Raw genomic sequence first — 20,180 nt, forward strand, 5'->3', positions numbered from 1 at the left:
TATTACTTTCTATAAATCATCATACTGTATAATGAAAATACTTAATGTTCCAAGGTACTTAACACTAGAAAGACGGAAAATTAGTTTATACCTATATTGCCTAAAAGCAGTCGAAATGACTAGAATGTGAATGCGTAAATAAATTTGTTGAAAAATAATTTTTAACATTTTTATATTATTTACTGTTATATAGCAAGTTATTAGTAAATATTAACAATAAAAAAATTATATGTTGTTCAAAAAGTCACAAAATTCTATAAAAATTGTGTCATTATATACATCATTGTTCTTCTAATTGAAATTAAAAGCAGTCAAAATGACTTCCTTAGGCAATCTAGTGTTAAGTGTAAAACTGATATCTCTTATCAATTTAGCAGTTAAAAATCTATCTGAAAAAGCGAAATATTTGAATTCTATTGAAAATAATTCTTTTCAAAAAATAAGATAACCGTTTTTAAAAGAACTGAGTGAATAAAGTTACATTGTATACCTATTCTCATGACTGGAAAAATCTGTACCAAATCTCAAGATTCCTTCCATGGGAAACAATCAATGTAAGATATGAAAAAATCCAACTTAAACTGTTAACTGAACTTGATCTAAAATAATAAAAGGTCTGTTTATTTGAATTAGCCAGATTCTCTTGGAAAATCTAGTTTTTGAGAAGAAAAAATTTTTCCTATATATATATATATATATATATATATATATATATATATAATATTAAAGATGGGCATTCGGCATTCAAAATAATGAATAAAACTCTATTCATTAGTAAAGAATAAGTGAATAATTTCACTGCATAAAAGAAGAAATACACTAATTGACAACGATTGTGACAACTACAAATGAAAAATACATAGTAATAAACTACTTTTTTATCACTTTTAAAAGTTACAAGTAACAATTTCAGATAAGAAAAAGTTATTATAATTACCAGTAATGACAACGAGAGACGATAACTGGTATATATAGTTAATAATGACCAAAATCTATTATTTTAAGCAATCAATATGTACAATTATAAGCAGTCATTTTTACCAGCATTCATAATTTAGCGATTACAAGTAATCTCTATTACGAATAATTGTAAAAATAGTTACTACATGAATACATAAATATGTTGTACATACCTTGCACACTTAACTACGCTGTATGTCTATGCATATATATATATGTACATGAACGAGCACTGTATATAAATGTTTACGTAAATAAGTAAAATAAGTTGAATGTTTAGATTCTAACATACATTGCTAATACATGGCATTACGTACTTACGTACATTTTATGAACAAGTGTACGTACAATTCATAAATGTGTAAATGCATACAAAAGTAGTACACATAATGCATGTTAGTATGCACATACAATTTATACAAGAATGTTAGTAAACGTACGTAGTGTACAGATACACATACAGAGTACGTATGTACATAATGTACGTATACACATAAAATGCTTTTGTGTGTTTGAAAAATATACGTACGTACATATACGTACGGATGTGTGTACATCCAAAACACGTATAAAAGTACAAAGATTGTGTGAACATACAATAATGTTCACACAATGTACTTACGTATGCACTATGAAGTAGCAATGTATATACGTTAGTTAGCTTATACAACGTGGATCCATATATATATTTACAGACATACATAAAAGAGTTGGGTGTTGATTACAATAATCGATTACAGGCAATTACAGCGATGTATTTAATTTCATGTAATCATGATGACTATTTTCAATGTATGTATTTACATATGCACAATATATGTGTATACAATTACAGATACACTGGGTAACATATATTGTACATATGTACTTCCATACATGCGGCATGCATTCATTGTACGCATGTACCTACATATATTTAAAAATTTGCATAATGAATAATGACTAAATTTGCATATGAATAATCATTCAGAATAAATTTATTCTGACTAAATTTAGTCATCCTTGAATGCCCATCACAGATACATAATTTTTACGGAATAATTTTTTTACGACGCCATTTATAGAAATTGTTCATAACTCCGAAGAAATTCGTTAACACAGAAAAATGTAAAAGATTTATGTAAATTAAGTTGGTTATTTGAATGATAATGCTCAAAAGTTTTGTATGAATTGTATTGATACCCTAAACTTTTAAAGGCGCTGTAGCATTTCTTTTGGATGCCTATAATATTTTCATGTGACATTTCTGGCCAAGAGGGCACGATTGTATTGTGGCTCGAGGAGATTTGCTGTTGAGATTTTAAAAGAATTTCAATTTCTTCTGGAAGTGTTTCGAAACCTAGAAAATTTGTAACACGACTTGAAGACACCCAAGAATTCGCAAAGAAATCTTCGTAGCGTACAATCATAAAGTTATTAGGTTTTTCATGGGACAGGGTGCAGGAGAGTTTCAAATCTTCATGAAACATCAAACAAAACGCATCGGGTTCTGTGCAGTTCGCTTTGAATAAACACAATTTCTTTTTGAGGTGATTGTTTTGCGAATTTAAAACGGCTATGGGATTTCTTGTTATGAAGATGATTTTCAAGTTGAGGTCAGGATATTTTCTGAATAATTCCGCTGCTTCTGTCAACTTTAAACCAACAGTTTTGATGAGGATTATTTCGTGGGTTTTGCAAAATGCATCCAAAAATGCACCATTATAGCATGTACCAGATGATATGCACGATTTTAAATGTTTAAAATATTTTACATTTTGTTCTAGTTTCAAGTAAGCAGGATTTTCTTTCATCCACTGCAGAAATCCTTTTATCTGTAAATTAATAAAATGAAACAGTTATTAATGTTATTATATAAAAAAAAATTCAGAATTAAAATTTTGTTTTTTTTACTACTGTCAACACATGAATCTCGTCCTTCTTTTTAAAATGAATATTTTTTTTTACTGAACAATAATGAGCTGTTCAAAATCAGTTGAGCATACGAAGTGGAATGTGCCGACATTGAAACACAAATGCGGTTACCAATGTAATTAAAAAACTGGCATATTTTTTTCATAATTGTTTTTGAAAAATGCTTTGATGGGCTCGGCATTAAAAGTCAAACAATATATACGTCATATTTTTTTCTCAAAATTACTAAAGGTCATTATAGTTCGATTAAATCATTTTAAATTTTTAACGCTAACAAAGCCTATGCTGAATTGAAACTATGATGAATTAAGTTATGCAGAAGATCTACGATGAACGTATGAGGTAGCGAAAATATTAAATTTAGAAATGAAAATAAATAAAATTGAATGTAAAAAATACACAATAAAATTATACTCTAAGATTACAGTGTGACAGCTAGAAGTACAGTTGTGAGAAAGATTCCGTAAGCAGATGGGAAAACCACGTATGCAAATGGAAATTTCTACTGCAAAACATTGTAGGAAGTCTTGGACAGATTATTTCAGCAGATTCTAAAAGAGCCTGTTTATTGGCGTGAACTTTATTTTTCATGTTTCAGTGAATCGAGATGATGTGTCGTTGGGGAATGAAAGATGCGTAGATATCAATGAGGAGGTTTGCGGAAAATAATCATACCTTTGGCTCCGTTACTGGATGCCCTAACCACCACGGAAAAAAAATGCACAGTGCGCAAAAAAAAGATATCACACTGAATAACTTTCGAGCTAATGATCTGATTTTCACGCACTAAGCGTCAATCTATCTTCAGAGTTTCTGGGGTGACTTCAAATATGCTAATTAATTAGAGCTAATTATTAATTAAGCTTCAAAATCGGACACAAAAATTCACTTTCTCTGAATAAAGATATTTCTTAGCATATTTGTATACCGCTCAAAGTAGGAGGGAAGACAAAATTTTGAAAAGATTGGATCATAAATTGGTGGGCTAATAAGTTGTATTTAACGATAGTCCCAAAGAAGCAGTCAAGCTAAGTCACAGTCACAAATGAATATTTTAAGATAACCCATAGACTAATTCAAGTGAGGAATACCTTATTTTTCTTCCTTGCTAAGCAAACCAAATTCAAACAATCGAAAACATTGAAATAATGTTGTGTGGTTGCTCAAAGAGGTTTATTTGTTAATAGTTAATCGAAAATATCTCGACAGTAGACAGTTTTTCAGCTGATTTCCGACCACAGAATTTTATTTTTTTAAATCTCCTTTGAAAAGAAATTTCCAATCAATTTATAAATGATTTATGACTTAGTAAGGCATTGACATATGTTATGTTTAAGAATAACATATGGAAATAATATGTTGTATATTGTATAATTCATTGTTTGAAAAATCGCTTCATTTTGCCAGATATTTAAGCTACATGGTTCTCTTTGGATAAAGATGATTTGTTAATAGCATCCTCATGTTTCGATAACTTCTGAAAGTTAATTTCGCAAATTCACCATAAAATGTTGCACAACATGTTCCTTAATTACTATAAGCTATATTTATCACCAAATACCACTACTATGATTTCTTTGTTTTCTTAAATATATCTGATACTATACTCACCTTTTAAATAGAGTTCGATACTGAAATGGGAGCACAAAAAACTTTAAAAATTATTAAATTTCTTTAACTCAAATTATCTGGTCTGAAATTTTGAATTTTAAAGTTATCTTTAACTTCATAGTTACAATATTTATGCTACAGTTCTCTTACTTCTTCAAAGATCACATAAATCCTGTTAAAATATTAAAATACATATGTTTACTTTTACGAGCAAAAAATCCTTATCAAAATAGTGATCAAGACCCAAATGTAAAACAGTTTAATTGCTGATAAAAACTTCATTCGGTTTAAAAAATATCAAGAGGGAAATAAAACTCAACGAGTTTCGAGAGTTCAAAAATAGGCGCCCATTCTCCAGACTCGACAGGCATGAATGACTTGTGACGTTATTTTTCGGACTCTCAAAGCGTGTCTACTTTTATTATCATCTATTATTTTTTAAATCAATGAAGTTTATATCCAGCAGATTCAGTTTCTTGGGATTATTCATTTAGTAGCGCAGTATATTAGATTACTTCACGCAATATTAAAATAAGTTTTGCGTAAGATAAAGACATAGGTTTTTATATTGAAAAAAAATATTGCCTAGTCGCAACTTTCTGAAAAAGCAATGCAGTACAATTTTTTATTGCTAGCCTTAATAACATTTCTTAAGGATACAAAAAATTTTGTTTACAATTGAAATTTCAAAAGTCGAAAGTGAAAATGGAATATTCCCTAGTACCAGGAATCAAAATTAAATAGCTGCAAGGAAAGCTATTTCAAACAAGTTAAAGTCCTTCTCGAATTTGTTTGAAATTGTATTTTTTATTTATTGATTCCGAAGTTTATTCCAAATATATTTTAGGGTATATTTTAGGCGTACTTCGATCGAGTTTATTTTAATACTCTTATTTGCTTATAATTACTAAAAAATTTGATTAAAATAAACTATTCAAGCTGCACTTAAGGAATTTACAGTATAATAGTAAACGGGGCTTCCATGGAAATCCGCTATCATTAAATTAATGGACTAACCATCCGCTATCATTAAATTAATGGAATGAGCTTAGATGAATAATAATAGTTGAAATATTTCTCATTTTAGCTTTCAAGCAATAATATGTTTCATCCAAATAGATTTCAATTCTGTAAATAAAAAAATTAATGAGTAAGCTCCTTGGAGAAATATCATTCTCATCCTCTTATGACAAAATGCAGAAAAAATATTAGTATTCACAGTTTCTGTAAAAAGTATGTGAAGCCTCTTGATGCATATTTATTTATTTATTTTTTATTAAAACAAGTACAAAAATCACGTATTTTTCATTACATTTTCAAATCAGATGAGGATTCTAAAATTGGCTCGGCTTCGGAATCTTTTTACACATTTCAAGTTTTAGTATTTGCTTTTTAACAAAATAAGATATTTTTCTAATAACAAATTATGCTATAATAATACCTTGGGAATTATGCTAAAAGTTTAAAATAATTTTATCGAAAATGAATTTTTTCAACATCTTTTGTTAAGAGAGCAGCTTTCTTAAACTTAATGGTGAAATATATAACTTCGAACGTCAAAATAAAATTGCGGTTCAAATTTGTTTATTTAAAAACAAAGCAGGCAGTTGATGTTGTTTGAGTTGCACTAATATGTATTTACTTTTCACAAAGCAAACAAATAAGAAACAGTAAAGTAAATAACTAAATAATTTGGTTGTTCAATTTTAGTAAAAAGGGTGCACTTATTTACTACGATAAGTCCGTTTTGAACTGAGCAACTTCAACATAGAAAATGTTTCCAAATTCTTATCAGCAAAATGGCTATAGTTATGAGACTAAAAAAACTTAACAATTAATTAAAACGAGAGTTAATTTAAAAATAAACTTTAAATACCACTAAAAGCTAAGCAAAATAATTAATTATTACCGGAAAAAATCTACTTGGTAACGTAAAGAAAGAGTAAAAAATTTAATAAAATAATTCGTTGAATAGTTCTGTGGAACACACGTATCCAGGTAATTAAAAATTTAATTTCAAAATTAAGATGTTAGGACGACATATAAGAGAATGAGATATTTCAGGGCGCTTAAACATTCTGGCTGCGTATTCCACAGTTCTTTATGTTCGGTATCTTTATACTCCTTGCAGTGACTTATAAAATCCTTTTAGATAATCTATAAAGTGACAGCACTAAAAAAAGACAATCAATAAATTATCTTTATTTTTCGAAAAAAATAAAATTGCTCAGTAAATAGTCAGCCGTTTTGCATTAAATAATTTTAAATAACATAATGTTTGTAATTTCGTAACAAGATTTAATTCTCTGCTAGCAGGCAAGAAATCCAAGTTTTCTTTTAATGAAAACTTGACAGTAATTTAAAAAAGGAATTTAAAGAAAAACTTAAAGTATTAAATAATTGATTAGTATATCAATAAAAAATAATATACTTAGAAGAGTAAAGAATTAGAATTTGAGAAATGTTAGAATTTAATAAAATAGTTGCTAAAATAGTTCTGCAAAACATGCGCGTACAGGTAATTAAAAAAAATTTTAAGATTAAGACTATAGATAAGTAGATCGTTGGGAAATTTTAAGATGCTCAAAAAATGTTGACTACGTATTCGAAATAATTTATAATATGTATATTGAGAAAATTGATAAATATATTTTTCGAAATCTATGCATACGTATGTATGCTATTGAAATTGTATCAATTATTGAAAAAAACAAACTAAAAAATAAAATATAATCACCTTAAATAATATCATAATCTGATGTATACTCACATCCTATCAGAAACATGCTTTTATAAAACTTGACATTCCTTGAATAGAATGTTTTATTAATTTCTTTACAAAGTTACGAATAAATTTTTAGATGAAGGAAACATCGTATTTTATAATTTTAAAAAAGGATTAGCAATCGGTTATTAGCAACAAAAAAATTATTAAGGAAATTTTACGCTACGCTGGCGTAAGTCAAGTTCCTCGTAAGTTAACCAAATTTAAATATTAATCGCCCCATTGAAATATTTCTTCATTGTTGAAAAATTATATTTAAAAAAATATTTTATTTTATTTTTTTCTCGGCTTCTACTTATAAAAACAGTTGAAATTTTAGATTTTTCAATAGAAAAATATGTAGATTAATGTGACATAAAAAAATTTATACCTCATAATTCAAAATGTTTTCATCCTCAATTAAATTAAATAGTAATAAATAATAAATAGTTAATAAAAATTATTTTTGTATAAAATTATCTTTTAGGTAAACGGTTTGAATGAGTGGGTGCATTTTTTTAATTCTTTAATTAGTTTTAAAAATATGACTAAAAACGCAAAATGTGAAATTAACATTAAGAGTTCCGAACTCTGGATCGCTCTCCTGACAAAACTATGGGGACCTTATTTCTCAGATTGCGGTTACCTCCTATTTTTTTATTCCAAATATGTAAAATCTATGTTTATTCAGAGAAAGTGCGTTTCTGGGTCTTATTTCGCAACTTAATTAATAGTTAGCACTAAATAATTAGCATATTTGAGGTCACTCCTAAAAACCATTAAGTTTAACACTTATTACTTGAAAATACGATTGTTAGAACGAAATTTATTCTGGGTGCGCACTGTACACACAATCAAGATGGGTTAGAAAGGTTTAACGACTCTTTCATTCAATTCACTTGAATGAAGTAGGCACGGTAAAGTTGAACAAAAACTTCTTTACACGAAATGTATCTTCAAATAGCATCTGCAAAAAATTACTTTCGTGGGGGATAAACAATATCTATCAATCCCGCTTGTTTCTGCTTTGATATTTAACTTTTACGCATTTGAAATAGAAAAATCTGTATTAACAAGAAAAAATCGGAATTAATGATTGCAAGTCTTATCTGTTTACAGAAAAAAATGCGTCTTTAAGCAGATTAACAGAAATTCCACTTTCTTTCAAATAGCACTTTCTTTGCAGAGTTTCAGAGATAAAATTGAAAGAAAAAAAATGACTCCTTGAAACCTTCATTTTTTTGTATATATTTCATTCGTATGTGTTTTATCTACCTTCAAATATTTTCAATCCCTTTCAATAGATTATGAAAGAATCGTTATAGATTGAATGACTCTTAGAATGATTAATACTAATGGATATAATGTCTCAATTTTCATAATCAGACTGCATATCACTTGCAGGCTGCATAATCAGACTGCATCAGACTCCATATAATCAGACTCCATTTAAACTAAAATATATTTCAAAGTCTACTTTACGCAGATATAAGTGCATTATTGTATTATATATAAGTTATATTTATATCTGAATATAACAAATAAATGCATAGCATCAGAGCTTGTCAAATTGAATAATAGTTTCACAATTTATACTTTAAATGTAACCATGAATTCTTTAAACTTAGTTTCAAGTGCTAATTCCTTAAACTGGCAATTGAAAATATCCACTTGGGCTGTTTCTAAATGTTATGGTTGTTCCCAAAGCTTATCTCATTGGGTTAATATATAGCCTGAAGGGAGAAGCTCATTAAAAAGAAAAAAATATATCGCGAGTGTAAATAGCCAGCTTTAATTCAAAAATTTCTTATAGTGCAAACTCTAGTTTAAATGGCAAACGGTTAACGCATTAATGATATATTAGTAAATAGCCAGTTTTACTTGAAAAATTTCTTATTGTGCAAACTCTAGTTCAAATAGCAAACGGTTAACGCATTAATGATACATTAATGTGTCACATTCTTCTCTTTTTTTCCATTAACGTGCTTCGACATACTGCACAAATAGAACGCGTCACACAAAAATTTGAAAGCATCAACTTACTGAAGACTGTTGACACTTAAAGATTTTATATATAGCTTCATGGAGTTCTTCTTTACTTTGATTTGAAAACTGTTCCGGTTCAAACTGATAATAGGTATTTGGTAAATTCTGTAGCATTTCAACTATAAATGAAGATTCCACATAGGACACAAATAGCACACGCAATCGATTAACATCACTCACTTCAAACATAGAATAATGGTAAACTGAAAGAAAAATCAAAAGTGTCAATCAAATCCAAAATACTAATATTCCACTTTAAAACAAAGTCTTTGTTTAATTATTTTGATTTATGAAACATAGTACATAAGGAGTCATTTTACGTAGTATCAAATGACAAACAGCTTTATTGATAATTTTGAAGATTTAACTATTACAACTATAAATTACCCAAATAAAATGCCAACAACATGATACAGAGAAAACAGTTTTAAAACTTTATATTACACTTACTTTGAAAAATTCTTTAAAAATAGTTTTGATTTCAACAATAATAATAATGAATTAGTCTATGAAGAACTAAGTCTTCAAAAACTCGCTTTAAATAAGAAGCAGAATCAACATTTCCCTCTTTAATTCGGTACATTTATATTCTGATTCACGCTATACGCTGTAAATTTATGCACTATCCTACAATAATTGAAAAGACGCTTTCACTTTGAAATATATTTTTTTAATTTCACACGAAAAACTCAAAGAGTAATTTTTTAACTTTAGTGATTAAGCTATTTCTTATACAAACCAACTAAGTTTAAAGACTTCAGAGGCTTAAGGGATCCGCAAAAAATTATGAAGAAAGAACAAGTGTTTTTTAAAATACTTTATGACAGAAAATATAGAAATAAACTTATAATTTGTATCATTATTTTGATTAAAATATGTAGGTGTTGTATAAAATTTGTAAACCAAGCTTAAATATTTGCGGAGTTACGGATATTTTAAAAAAAATGTATTACGTTGTTCTACCTATAAAATTAGAAATACTTAATAAAATTAGAAAAGAAAGATTTGTATTAGATTAATTTTTAATTAATTTAATGAATATCATTTGGAAATTTGAAGAAGAAAAATCGCTTAAAATTTTGCAAGATATGAGCATATAAAAAATTTATTTTATGCTGCGTATGTGCAAGAAATATTTAAAAAATCTTTCGCTTAACATAGCTTTGAATTGTATTTGTGTATTTGGTAACTTATGAGGAGAATCAGATTTAAATACCTTGAAATTTTAAAAAGTTTCACGCATTTTTCTAAATTTTGTAATAAGAGTGGTAAGTGGTTGTTAATACCTTGCAAATGATATTTTCGTTACAAAGTAAACATTGCTCCATTTTTAAAAAAAAAATTTATAAAATATTTCTACGATAAGTAAGAAAGCAAAACAAAAAAAAATATTTTAGAGCAAAAAAATTTTTTATAAAAATGCCCATATTTTCGTGAATAATTAAGCTTGGTTTACGAAATTTTACAATAAAATCGCTTTAAAAAAATTGCTGAGAGAAAAAAGAGTAAAAAAACTTCATCGGAACGACGCAACAATCAGCTTGAAAATGGACAGAAAAAGAAAAACTCACTAATTTTCTCCATGCAGCGAAAAAAGTTCTATAAAAAAACAATCGGAGAAATTAAATCCTTCCTTCACATAAAAAAATCCAGAAAATTATTTTACATCGAGAAAAGTAAAATTAGATCTTCATGAAATAAATATTTTAAATAAATCACATCTTTTCGCATTTGAAATTGTGTATCGTACAACAATTAAGTAATGACAGTAAGACCTCTTGAGACAAATTTATAAAATGCAGCTGGAAAAAAAGTAAAGCATCGCAGCAAAATGAATATTCTGTCCTTGAAAACAATACATCTCATACTAATTGACTGTAGAGAAAACGAAACTTGGATTTCGTCTCTTTACAAAGAAGCATTGGAGATATTTTGAAATCACCAATTTAAAAAAAAAAATTTAAAATTATCAGAAATAAACGCGACAAAATAGTTTTCCTCTCAACCCGGATGCATTCTCTTCAAAAAAAAATTCTACAATATGACAATTTCCATACTGAATAACAATAATCAAATATATTTTTCTTTTAATTTTATTTCTTTAGATTTTTCAGCAGAATTCGGAACAATGGTAAGTTTATTACATTACATAATTCTTAGAAATATAGCTCCAAACAATTTTCTTAAATCAGAAAATTTTTGAAATAAATTATTCCTTTCTTTCTCTTTTTACATAATAATGCTTAAATCTACTGTATCTATAAATAATTAAAGTGTCATTAAAAGACATAAAAGCCGTAGCTAAGTCAATAAAAACAACTCATGTAGTTAAAGTTAAATTGTTGGATAAAAAAAAAATTTCAAATAATAAAGAGCGTTTAAATAGAACAAAAATTATTAATTTTTCAGAATCTTTTAGGAAATTCTAGGTCATAACTGCAATGAATTAAGTAAAAAAAGTAATTGAAAATTTTAAATTGTTCGAATTAATTTAAGTTTCTGATTTATTAAATATTTTAATTGTGGTTAGATAGAAGACCTTGTTAAAAATTGTCACGTGTTTAACGAGTTTTGATATTCTTCGGAATTCGTTAGCTGAAGATGATACACCGGAAGGAGAACATTTTAATGACGTAAGCACTGGAAAGGAAAACAGAGCAGTTAATAGGGATCAACAAACAGATAATATTAATGAAGTACTTTGTACAACTAAATAAGATTCTTTTCACAACTCTTAAATATTTACTTTATTTTCTTCATATATAGAGAGAACAGTCGGCAAAGAATTCTGTTAGGTTAAAAAACATTTCGATAAAAAAAGAACGAATTCTAAAAGAAATAAAAATATACAACTTAAAAATAAAAATGCTGTTGCCAGCCATAGAACTTTTTAAAAGTTAACTTAGCAACAAAAATCAAAATGACATAGAAGCGCAACTAGATCAAAATTATGATACCTGAGCGCTTGACGTAACAATTACTGTTAAAACAATAAATTCTATAATAAATACTGTTAGACAATAGATTAAAAACTGTCAATGTACCATATAAAATGTAAATGAACCTAAATTACTGCTTATCTTCAGATATCAAAACTGTCACTTCTCTTTTTAAGCAGGAAAAACACGAAAATATAACTAATTGGATTGAATAATCTGAAATTGTATCTAAAACGTTTAATTTTTGTCCTTGAGTCAAAAGTTTATATATGCTAAAAGGTTTATAAAGGGAGACGATTTATTACTTCTTCGTACCCAACCCCGTGTTGATTCATGTTCAAAATTAAAAGATGCCTTACTCAATGAATATCGAACAATATTGTACAATGCTGCTGATATTCATGAGATGTTGCAGAACCAAAAAAATACGCTAACCCGAATTCGTGCAAGATTAATTTTTCAAAATAAAGCAAATTTCGTGTTTTAGTTGCATAAATGAGTAGGCATTGATGACCTTCGGGAAACAAAACATAACGAAACCATTTTATATGACTCTGCAGATGTAAGTAATTTGAAACACAAATTACGCGACTACGAATAACTTTGGTGGCATGGAGACAAAAGCATAACACAAATTAATCGCGTTCCCTACTACACGCCCAAATTAGACAGACAAGAACCAGAATTGCGTCGCTACAATTGTCACCTAATTTGGCTATAAATCTTCTCAGTGTACAGAAATCAAGAGAGGACGACTGATATTCATCAACTGAATATATTCGTTGACTGAAGAGGACGACCCAAAACTCAAACTCTCAACCAATCATGCGATGCAAGATTTGCCATCAAAACCATTCAAATTCTACGCATTGATATGGATATTGAATGAATATGAATGAGGACAATCCTATACGAATCAATTTTGTAAACCAAGTTGTTTACCAGAAGTACAGAAAACTGATCACTTTCCATCCTGTCAAATATAGTAACTTGACATTGAACTCGTCATCTGAAAATCCAGTACAATTAAGTGCTAATCAAAATAAACAAAAAAATTATGTGAAAGGAATAGGGAATATTGAAAAGACAATTTCGAAAATGAAAAAAGCAAAAAAAGTACTCAGAAATAAAAGTTGCACAAAAACGTGTATAACTGGAAAAGAAAAGAAAAAAGGATGATCTAGAGTGTTTTTGAGATAAATTATAATAATTAGTGTGCACAGTGTCAGATTGACGTCAACAAAACACCGAAATCAATGAAAAGTGAAAAAAATTCTTATTTACTCGGAATTCTGATCGAGTATGAGGAATTATTTGCTAAGAAGAAATATGGTGTAGGTACTATTAGAATAGAACGGGTGAGGTTAATGTAGGATTTGTCGATGTCTTTAAGGCCATATAAAACATTTTCAAAAAAAACATAGAAAGACATAGAAAGTCAATTTCAGGATTTATTGAAATATAATATAAGAAAAGAAAGTTCTTCACCATATTCTGCCTCCGTAACTCTTGAATTAAAAAAGAAGAAAAAGTTAAAAATTCGTTTATGGGTAGATTTTAGAAAATTAAAGCAAATGCTAAAAATTAAAACAGTGCAATCGGAATCGTTACATGCCATCGAATCTTTGATTGATAAATTAGTTCGAAGCTCTAGTTATTCTTGTATCGACTTCATGGGCATTTAAAAATCCACAGAGAAGGCAAAGAAAAACTAGCATTTGCAACAAACTTTACAGCAGGAATTCAATACTATTCAAAATAAATAAATCTTTACAAAATCTCCGTTTTCTTTCAATTTTAATAGGTTCAAGACACTTGACATACTTTGTTACTACATTAAGCGATTTTCTCCAATAACACATGAAATTTTGACATTTACCGTTATATTAAAAAAAAAAAACACTTAATTCATTTACAGAAATTGTCTACTCACATGCCTCTTCGCAATGTTAGCAGTGATTTTCTTTCTAATTTTAATAAATAATTTTCTATTTGCTGTAAACATCACTGTTTTTTAATTAATAGCAGCAGAACAAACATGTTTTCACAATGTGAAGTTTCCACCTAATTTTGTGAACTATGATGAAAATTTATTTTTTTAGAACGCTTCCACAAGGGTATTTTCAGAATATTATAACTTTTAACCATAACATTAATCCTCCATTAAAATGAATGAGAGAAAATTGGTGTGATGGGCAAAATCGATTTTATTGTGAGGAAGAAAAAAGATTATGCTACCTCAAATATACTTTTATTGGTCTCTAGACTGATGTATTGATGATTTTTTGATGATACTGTTCAGTTAAATTAGTGGAATGAACAACGCGTATTTTCCGGTAGAGGGAAAACTAATGGTATAAATATTAAAAAAGATATTACTGAAGAGGTCAAGTATTTTTTTTTCTGTCTGGAGATCTCAGAGGGCGTGACTTGGTTCATAACTCTTCAAATCATTTCATTTTAACAGAAATTATAAGAAACTAATATACAAAATTTGTTTTCGAGTATATCTGGGTGAAATATTTGCTCTACTATCAGTCAACTTAATGATGTCGGCTTGATTTATAAGACAGCCAGTATTTTTGTTCTTTCATAATATGATAAATTACGCTAACAGATAGAGATACCCGATTTCGATACACAAATAATTTTTTCTTACAGTTTTTTGGGGTACTAATTTTTGGTAACCCTGGCACTAATCCGCCAACTCTAGTTGCTTTTATTATTGACGACATCTTAGGTCTATTTCCACTTGGAAAGGCAAAGTCGAAAACTATCATCATTGCACGGCATTTGCTTTAAAAAATACACAAGATATTAATTTTTATGCGGAAAATGTGCTTAAACTGATGCTTCACTTTAGAGAACGGTGTACAACTTCAGAAGCAAATGGAAAGTTGTTTTCTTATTTCTCTATTTAAACCACAATGCCGTTCAATTTTTTTGCGTGTTTAAACCGGCATTGAGATCAGCAAAATTAATCCCGTAGTTGATTTTGAAATGCTGCAAACTTTCTTCAACCACTTTAGCGGTGTAGTAATCATACGTAACACTTCCCGGAATCAGATAAACCATGGATTTTTTATCGTGTTTGAGAGAGCTGATAGAGAACGGATAGTCTTAGAGAATTGGAAATTCTTCCTTATCCTCCATCCAGCTGATAGACCTAGCCTCAGCCCTAAGTTATCTCTTTGATTTGAACAACTTTTTTTAAAGGAAACAATTTTATTCTGTCAGTGATCAAAACCTGGCCTTCCAGGAATTCATTGATTATCACCCGCTAGGGTTTGAACCGCCGCCGTGAGTGACCTATCGCTTAACAGTGTTTATTTCGTCTACAAAAATTTAAAAAAAGCTACAATTTAACTGCTTTACACTTGAGATAAAGCTATAAATTTCAATTTTACCATTTTGGTAAAGATCTATCTGTGCTTTAGAACAGATAAATAATTAAAATATTTTAAAAATTAAACTTTGTGGAAGTTTGCGAGATTTTCCCACCTTTATAAGAATTATGAAAATTAAGAACCATTTTCCAATTTTTGAGCAGTTTTATGAGCCCGATATTATTTTTTACTAATGCAGCGCATCTGTAACATTTAAATGTTAACAAATTATACTTATCATTCTCACGAATCTGTGACTTTTCTTCCTACTGAAGTTCTGCGCCATTCTCAGAATTAGCATGTAAGGCTTCGACTAAGCTTGACTTGACAATAATAAATAACTATTGCAAACTCATAGCAGTAAATAAAATAGCATATTATTTTGGAAAAAAAAATTTCTGTGAGGGCAGAACCTTTGAAAAACAGCTTTAAATGGAAAAAAGGGTGGTATTTGGAAGGATGTTTTGATGAATAAAATAATTCCTTATGTTTGTAAGTTATAGAACAATTTAGCCTTTTTTAAAAAATGTATATAAATTTAATCCTTGACAGCCTGATGTTATACTAACAGTTATGAAAAAATTTTAATTATTGTTACAAATACTTGATAATTCCAACAATTATAAAGATGTTTTGATTGAAAAGCATTTTGTCTTACAACTAGGAACATCGAAACCAGATTTTTAGCGATGAGCTGACACAATGACTAGGACGTTCGTAGGATCCATTCAATGTACCATGTGTGAACCATGTATTCATTACTAAATTAAAATATGTGTAACATAAAAATTCTATAAGCATCCTTTATAATATAAATCTTGTAGGTGTTTCTAGGAGGTAAATGAAATGAAAATATGGAATTTTATGGAAGAGGGACAACAGCATCAATCAGTTTGATACAAATCTATAATTACTTATCCAGGTATAGCAGAAATAAGGATGAACTAAAATATTCCAAGTCAATGCAAAAATTTGATGTTAATTATTTGTAGAGAAAATGTCAAGTAAATTACAAATATAATACTAAAGTAGTTTTTTTAAAAAAAAAGAAAGAGAAAGGCTGTAATTAATTGATTAAATAACCAACCGACTGAAGGCTAAACACATAAATGAGAAAACTCAAATAAAAAATATATGTTTATGGCTTATTTTTACGATTAAAAATCTTACCATTTAATTTCTTTCTTCTGACATAAAGTAGTAAAAGTACAATGACAGAAAATAAAATAGTATAAAATGTGAACCGCCGCGAACAATGACGATTTAATCTCCATTTTGTAATACAACGAAAGAGACGAGTCATCTTATTTTCTTCAGACTTTCTAAAATAGAACAATAAAATATTTCTTAAATATACAATTTACTAATTAATTTTTAAATTGAAAAAAATTGAAATATTGTTTGAAATAATTATTGAAACGGCCTTTTTTAATAGACGAGCAATTTAACAAAAATTTTAAACTAGTGTTAAAATTTAAATGTTTAAACATAATGAATACTATACATCATTTTGTAGCAAGTTTAATCGCTCCTACAGTTAAAATATAAATTGTTCTTTAAACAAAATTTCATAACAGATACATAGTGACTTTCATCAATCTTTTGATATCTTGGTATGCAATAATTGCCCTTTTTCCCTTAACAGATTTTAATTTTAAAAAAATTAAAACTTTAATTAAAAAGTTTCATACAACAAAATACAAATTTCGATTTTTTTTTTTTAAAGTTCTGAAGTGAATTACAAATTTGTTGTAATTACTGTTATTCCATGTCATTTTGGAACTTAAATGCTGATACCTCACTAATTTTTCAGCAGATATAACGCAATTTCATTTAAAATTTATATTAATTTCAGTACTGAATTAATATTACGTTTCATATTCCCTCTGCCTCCACTCACCTTAGAGCATGACTTAAAACCTATTTATTTATTTAAATTTACTTCTCAATTTAGTATTTTTACTAATCGTATGGTAATGAGAACTATAATTTTGAAAATCAAAATGTATGGTAAACTGTAACCTTAATGAAGGGAATTTTAATAAGTGAGAAGTTCTTAAAAATTAAGAGCATGACACAAATCTAAAATTTTAGCTCTGACAAATATTAAGTTTGAATTTATTTCACAATTAAAAGGGCAGCAAAAAATTATAGTTTTATCTGGTAACAGGAATAAACATAAATTATTTTAAAAGTATTCTATATTTATACTTCAAAAAAAATTCTATCCAAATTAGTCAATTTTAAATATAATATGTGTCGTGTTAACTAAGTTAAGTAACTGCAAAAAAAAATTTTTACGGGGATCAAGATGTTTGAAAATATAGATAAGAGTATAAACTTTTAAAAGGTCGGTTACGTGTCTTGACAAATAACAGAAATAAATGAGTTATATTTTACTGTATGGAAGATATTTAAAAAAAAGCAATTTAGTGCGATAAAAAGCAACCACAATGTAGCGTGCGAAAGCTCTCTTTTTTTAACGGGAAAGAAATATACTTATTTATCCATCCTTAAAGTAGTTTTTAAAGTATTTTCTTACGTTTTGTACGAAATATTTTTGCAACAAAATGCCAATTTTCTTACAACTGAAACAAAGGATTATTCAAATCATGTAACGTACGCAACGCTAATAGTTCACTCCCAATATATTTTTTATTAATCGATTAGGATTATCTATGTCCTGAAATTTAAAGAAAAAAATTATTATCATCTTAATTTTAGTTAAATAAAAAAGTATATTACTTTAGTGTACATAATATTAATATCAATAGTTTTCAGACATTAATATTAGTGTTCCTACTTTTTGAGAAGATCTAAGTCTTATCGCAATTTTGTTTTGAAAATATTTCATTTTCTAACCACAATTTATTAAAACAACTTATGACTAATCTTAGGAATTTAAATATTTTTATATAAATATGATATTTTAAGATGAACCATGAACAATCTTTTTTATTAAACGTAAAAAAACGCTCTCTTGCAAAAAACAAATATAAAGAAATTGCAAATAATACTAGAAAACAAATTTAAATAAACTTGGATCGTTTGTCTACGTCTCATAAATTTCGTCTGAGTGTATTATTCTTTAAATTCACATACAAGCTTGATGTTGAAGGTTTTTTTACAAAATATTTAAGCATAATAATTCATTATTTCTAAGGTAATACTCACTCCAAAACTTGTATCTAGAAGATTCAATGTCAGAAAATCGAGAACGTTGAAAGTTTTTTTTAAATGAATTTACGAGTTTGACATATTATTCACATATTTAAAATTTTATTACGGAACAAAAATATTAGATGAAAATCGCTTTAATAATGGCACCTCAATATTTTACTTATTCTCCGCGATAAATTCCATAGTCATAGTGATGATACTGCATTTTTAAATAATAAATTAAAAGTATTCTATTGTTGTTTTTTGCTACATCATGCATATGTACTATTCAGATTTAAAAGTAAAAAATTTATTATTCTTGCATTTGTTTTGGTTCTAAAAATGTCTACGAGGAAGAAATACATTAAATAGTTTTTTAAAAGGATTTATTAATCTAACAAATGAAGTACGTTTTGAATATTTTTATAAACTAAAATTACATTGAATGATGAGATTTTTTTTTCAATTTACTTAATATAAATTTACAATAAGTGTTTGGTGGTTTTACGTAGCTTATAAAAAAATTTATTTCAATATCATATTCAGTAAAATACTGTTCTTCGGTAATGCTATACTATATTATTATGCAGCATGTTGTCCCATTCATTAGAAGTACAGTGTAACTAATTTATGATTAATATGTACTATTTCAATAATTTATAAATTACTATTTAAATAAGATATAATAGGGCTTACGATCAGTGAAGAAAAAAAGTAATTTTTTAAAAAAAAAAACTTTTCAGATTACTAAACTTTTGGTTTTTCGAAATAAATAAAACTATCAAAGATTCTTATCATAGACGCCTAATATAATATGTCAGGATCATTTTTTTGTTGCATTTTGATAAATTACGATAATTCTTTTAAAAATATAAAACTAAATTATATATACAGACTAGCTGTACCCTGCGTGCGTTGCAACGCTTTCAATTTGAATTTGAATTTTGTATTTAAGTGTGTAAATGACATTTGCGATTATGATTTGAAATGCAAATTTTATTTAATGGTGAAAAAAACCAGTGATAGTCTCAGCAGTTAATTTTCTAGGATATCATTAGTGCATTTTCAAACAGACATGTATGGTGATGCACACGGAGCATGAAACATATTTTGGACAATGATCTGAAATAAGACTGGATCTATGGTGACATCAAGAATTTCTGCTGATATCTGATCAGTTTGGCAAGGTGGTTTTTTTTCAATAAGCCAAATTAGAATGTGTGCCTGAGGCAATCCTCGTTTTTGCCATTCAATAGAGTACACCCAACACCGTGTCTCTCTAAAAACATGACGCTTCACAATGAAATCAAGTAAAGATTATCATTTTTGTTTGAACACACGTGCTGTAATATCATGACGATCCGATGATGATTGTCCTGGTAACAAAATATCTCTAATTTC

At 27.8% G+C, this 20,180-nt stretch overlaps 1 protein-coding gene across 1 annotated transcript; it reads right to left on the minus strand.

The window, feature by feature from the left end:
- Nucleotides 1–862: 862 nt before the first annotated feature.
- On the minus strand, nt 863–18,981 carry LOC107448518 (uncharacterized). The gene is made up of 4 exons (XM_016063759.5): nt 18,795–18,981; nt 16,791–16,942; nt 9,293–9,498; nt 863–2,774 (listed from the first exon to the last, which is right to left on the minus strand). Exons 2-4 carry the CDS (start codon nt 16,921–16,923, stop codon nt 2,019–2,021), a joined length of 1,095 nt encoding a protein of 364 aa, XP_015919245.3. The 5' UTR covers nt 16,924–16,942; nt 18,795–18,981; the 3' UTR covers nt 863–2,018.
- Nucleotides 18,982–20,180: the final 1,199 nt, after the last annotated feature.

Source organism: Parasteatoda tepidariorum, chromosome 1, assembly GCF_982258835.1.
Source record: "Parasteatoda tepidariorum strain Cologne lab strain chromosome 1, Ptep-v5.0, whole genome shotgun sequence".
Classification (NCBI taxonomy): domain Eukaryota; kingdom Metazoa; phylum Arthropoda; class Arachnida; order Araneae; family Theridiidae; genus Parasteatoda; species Parasteatoda tepidariorum.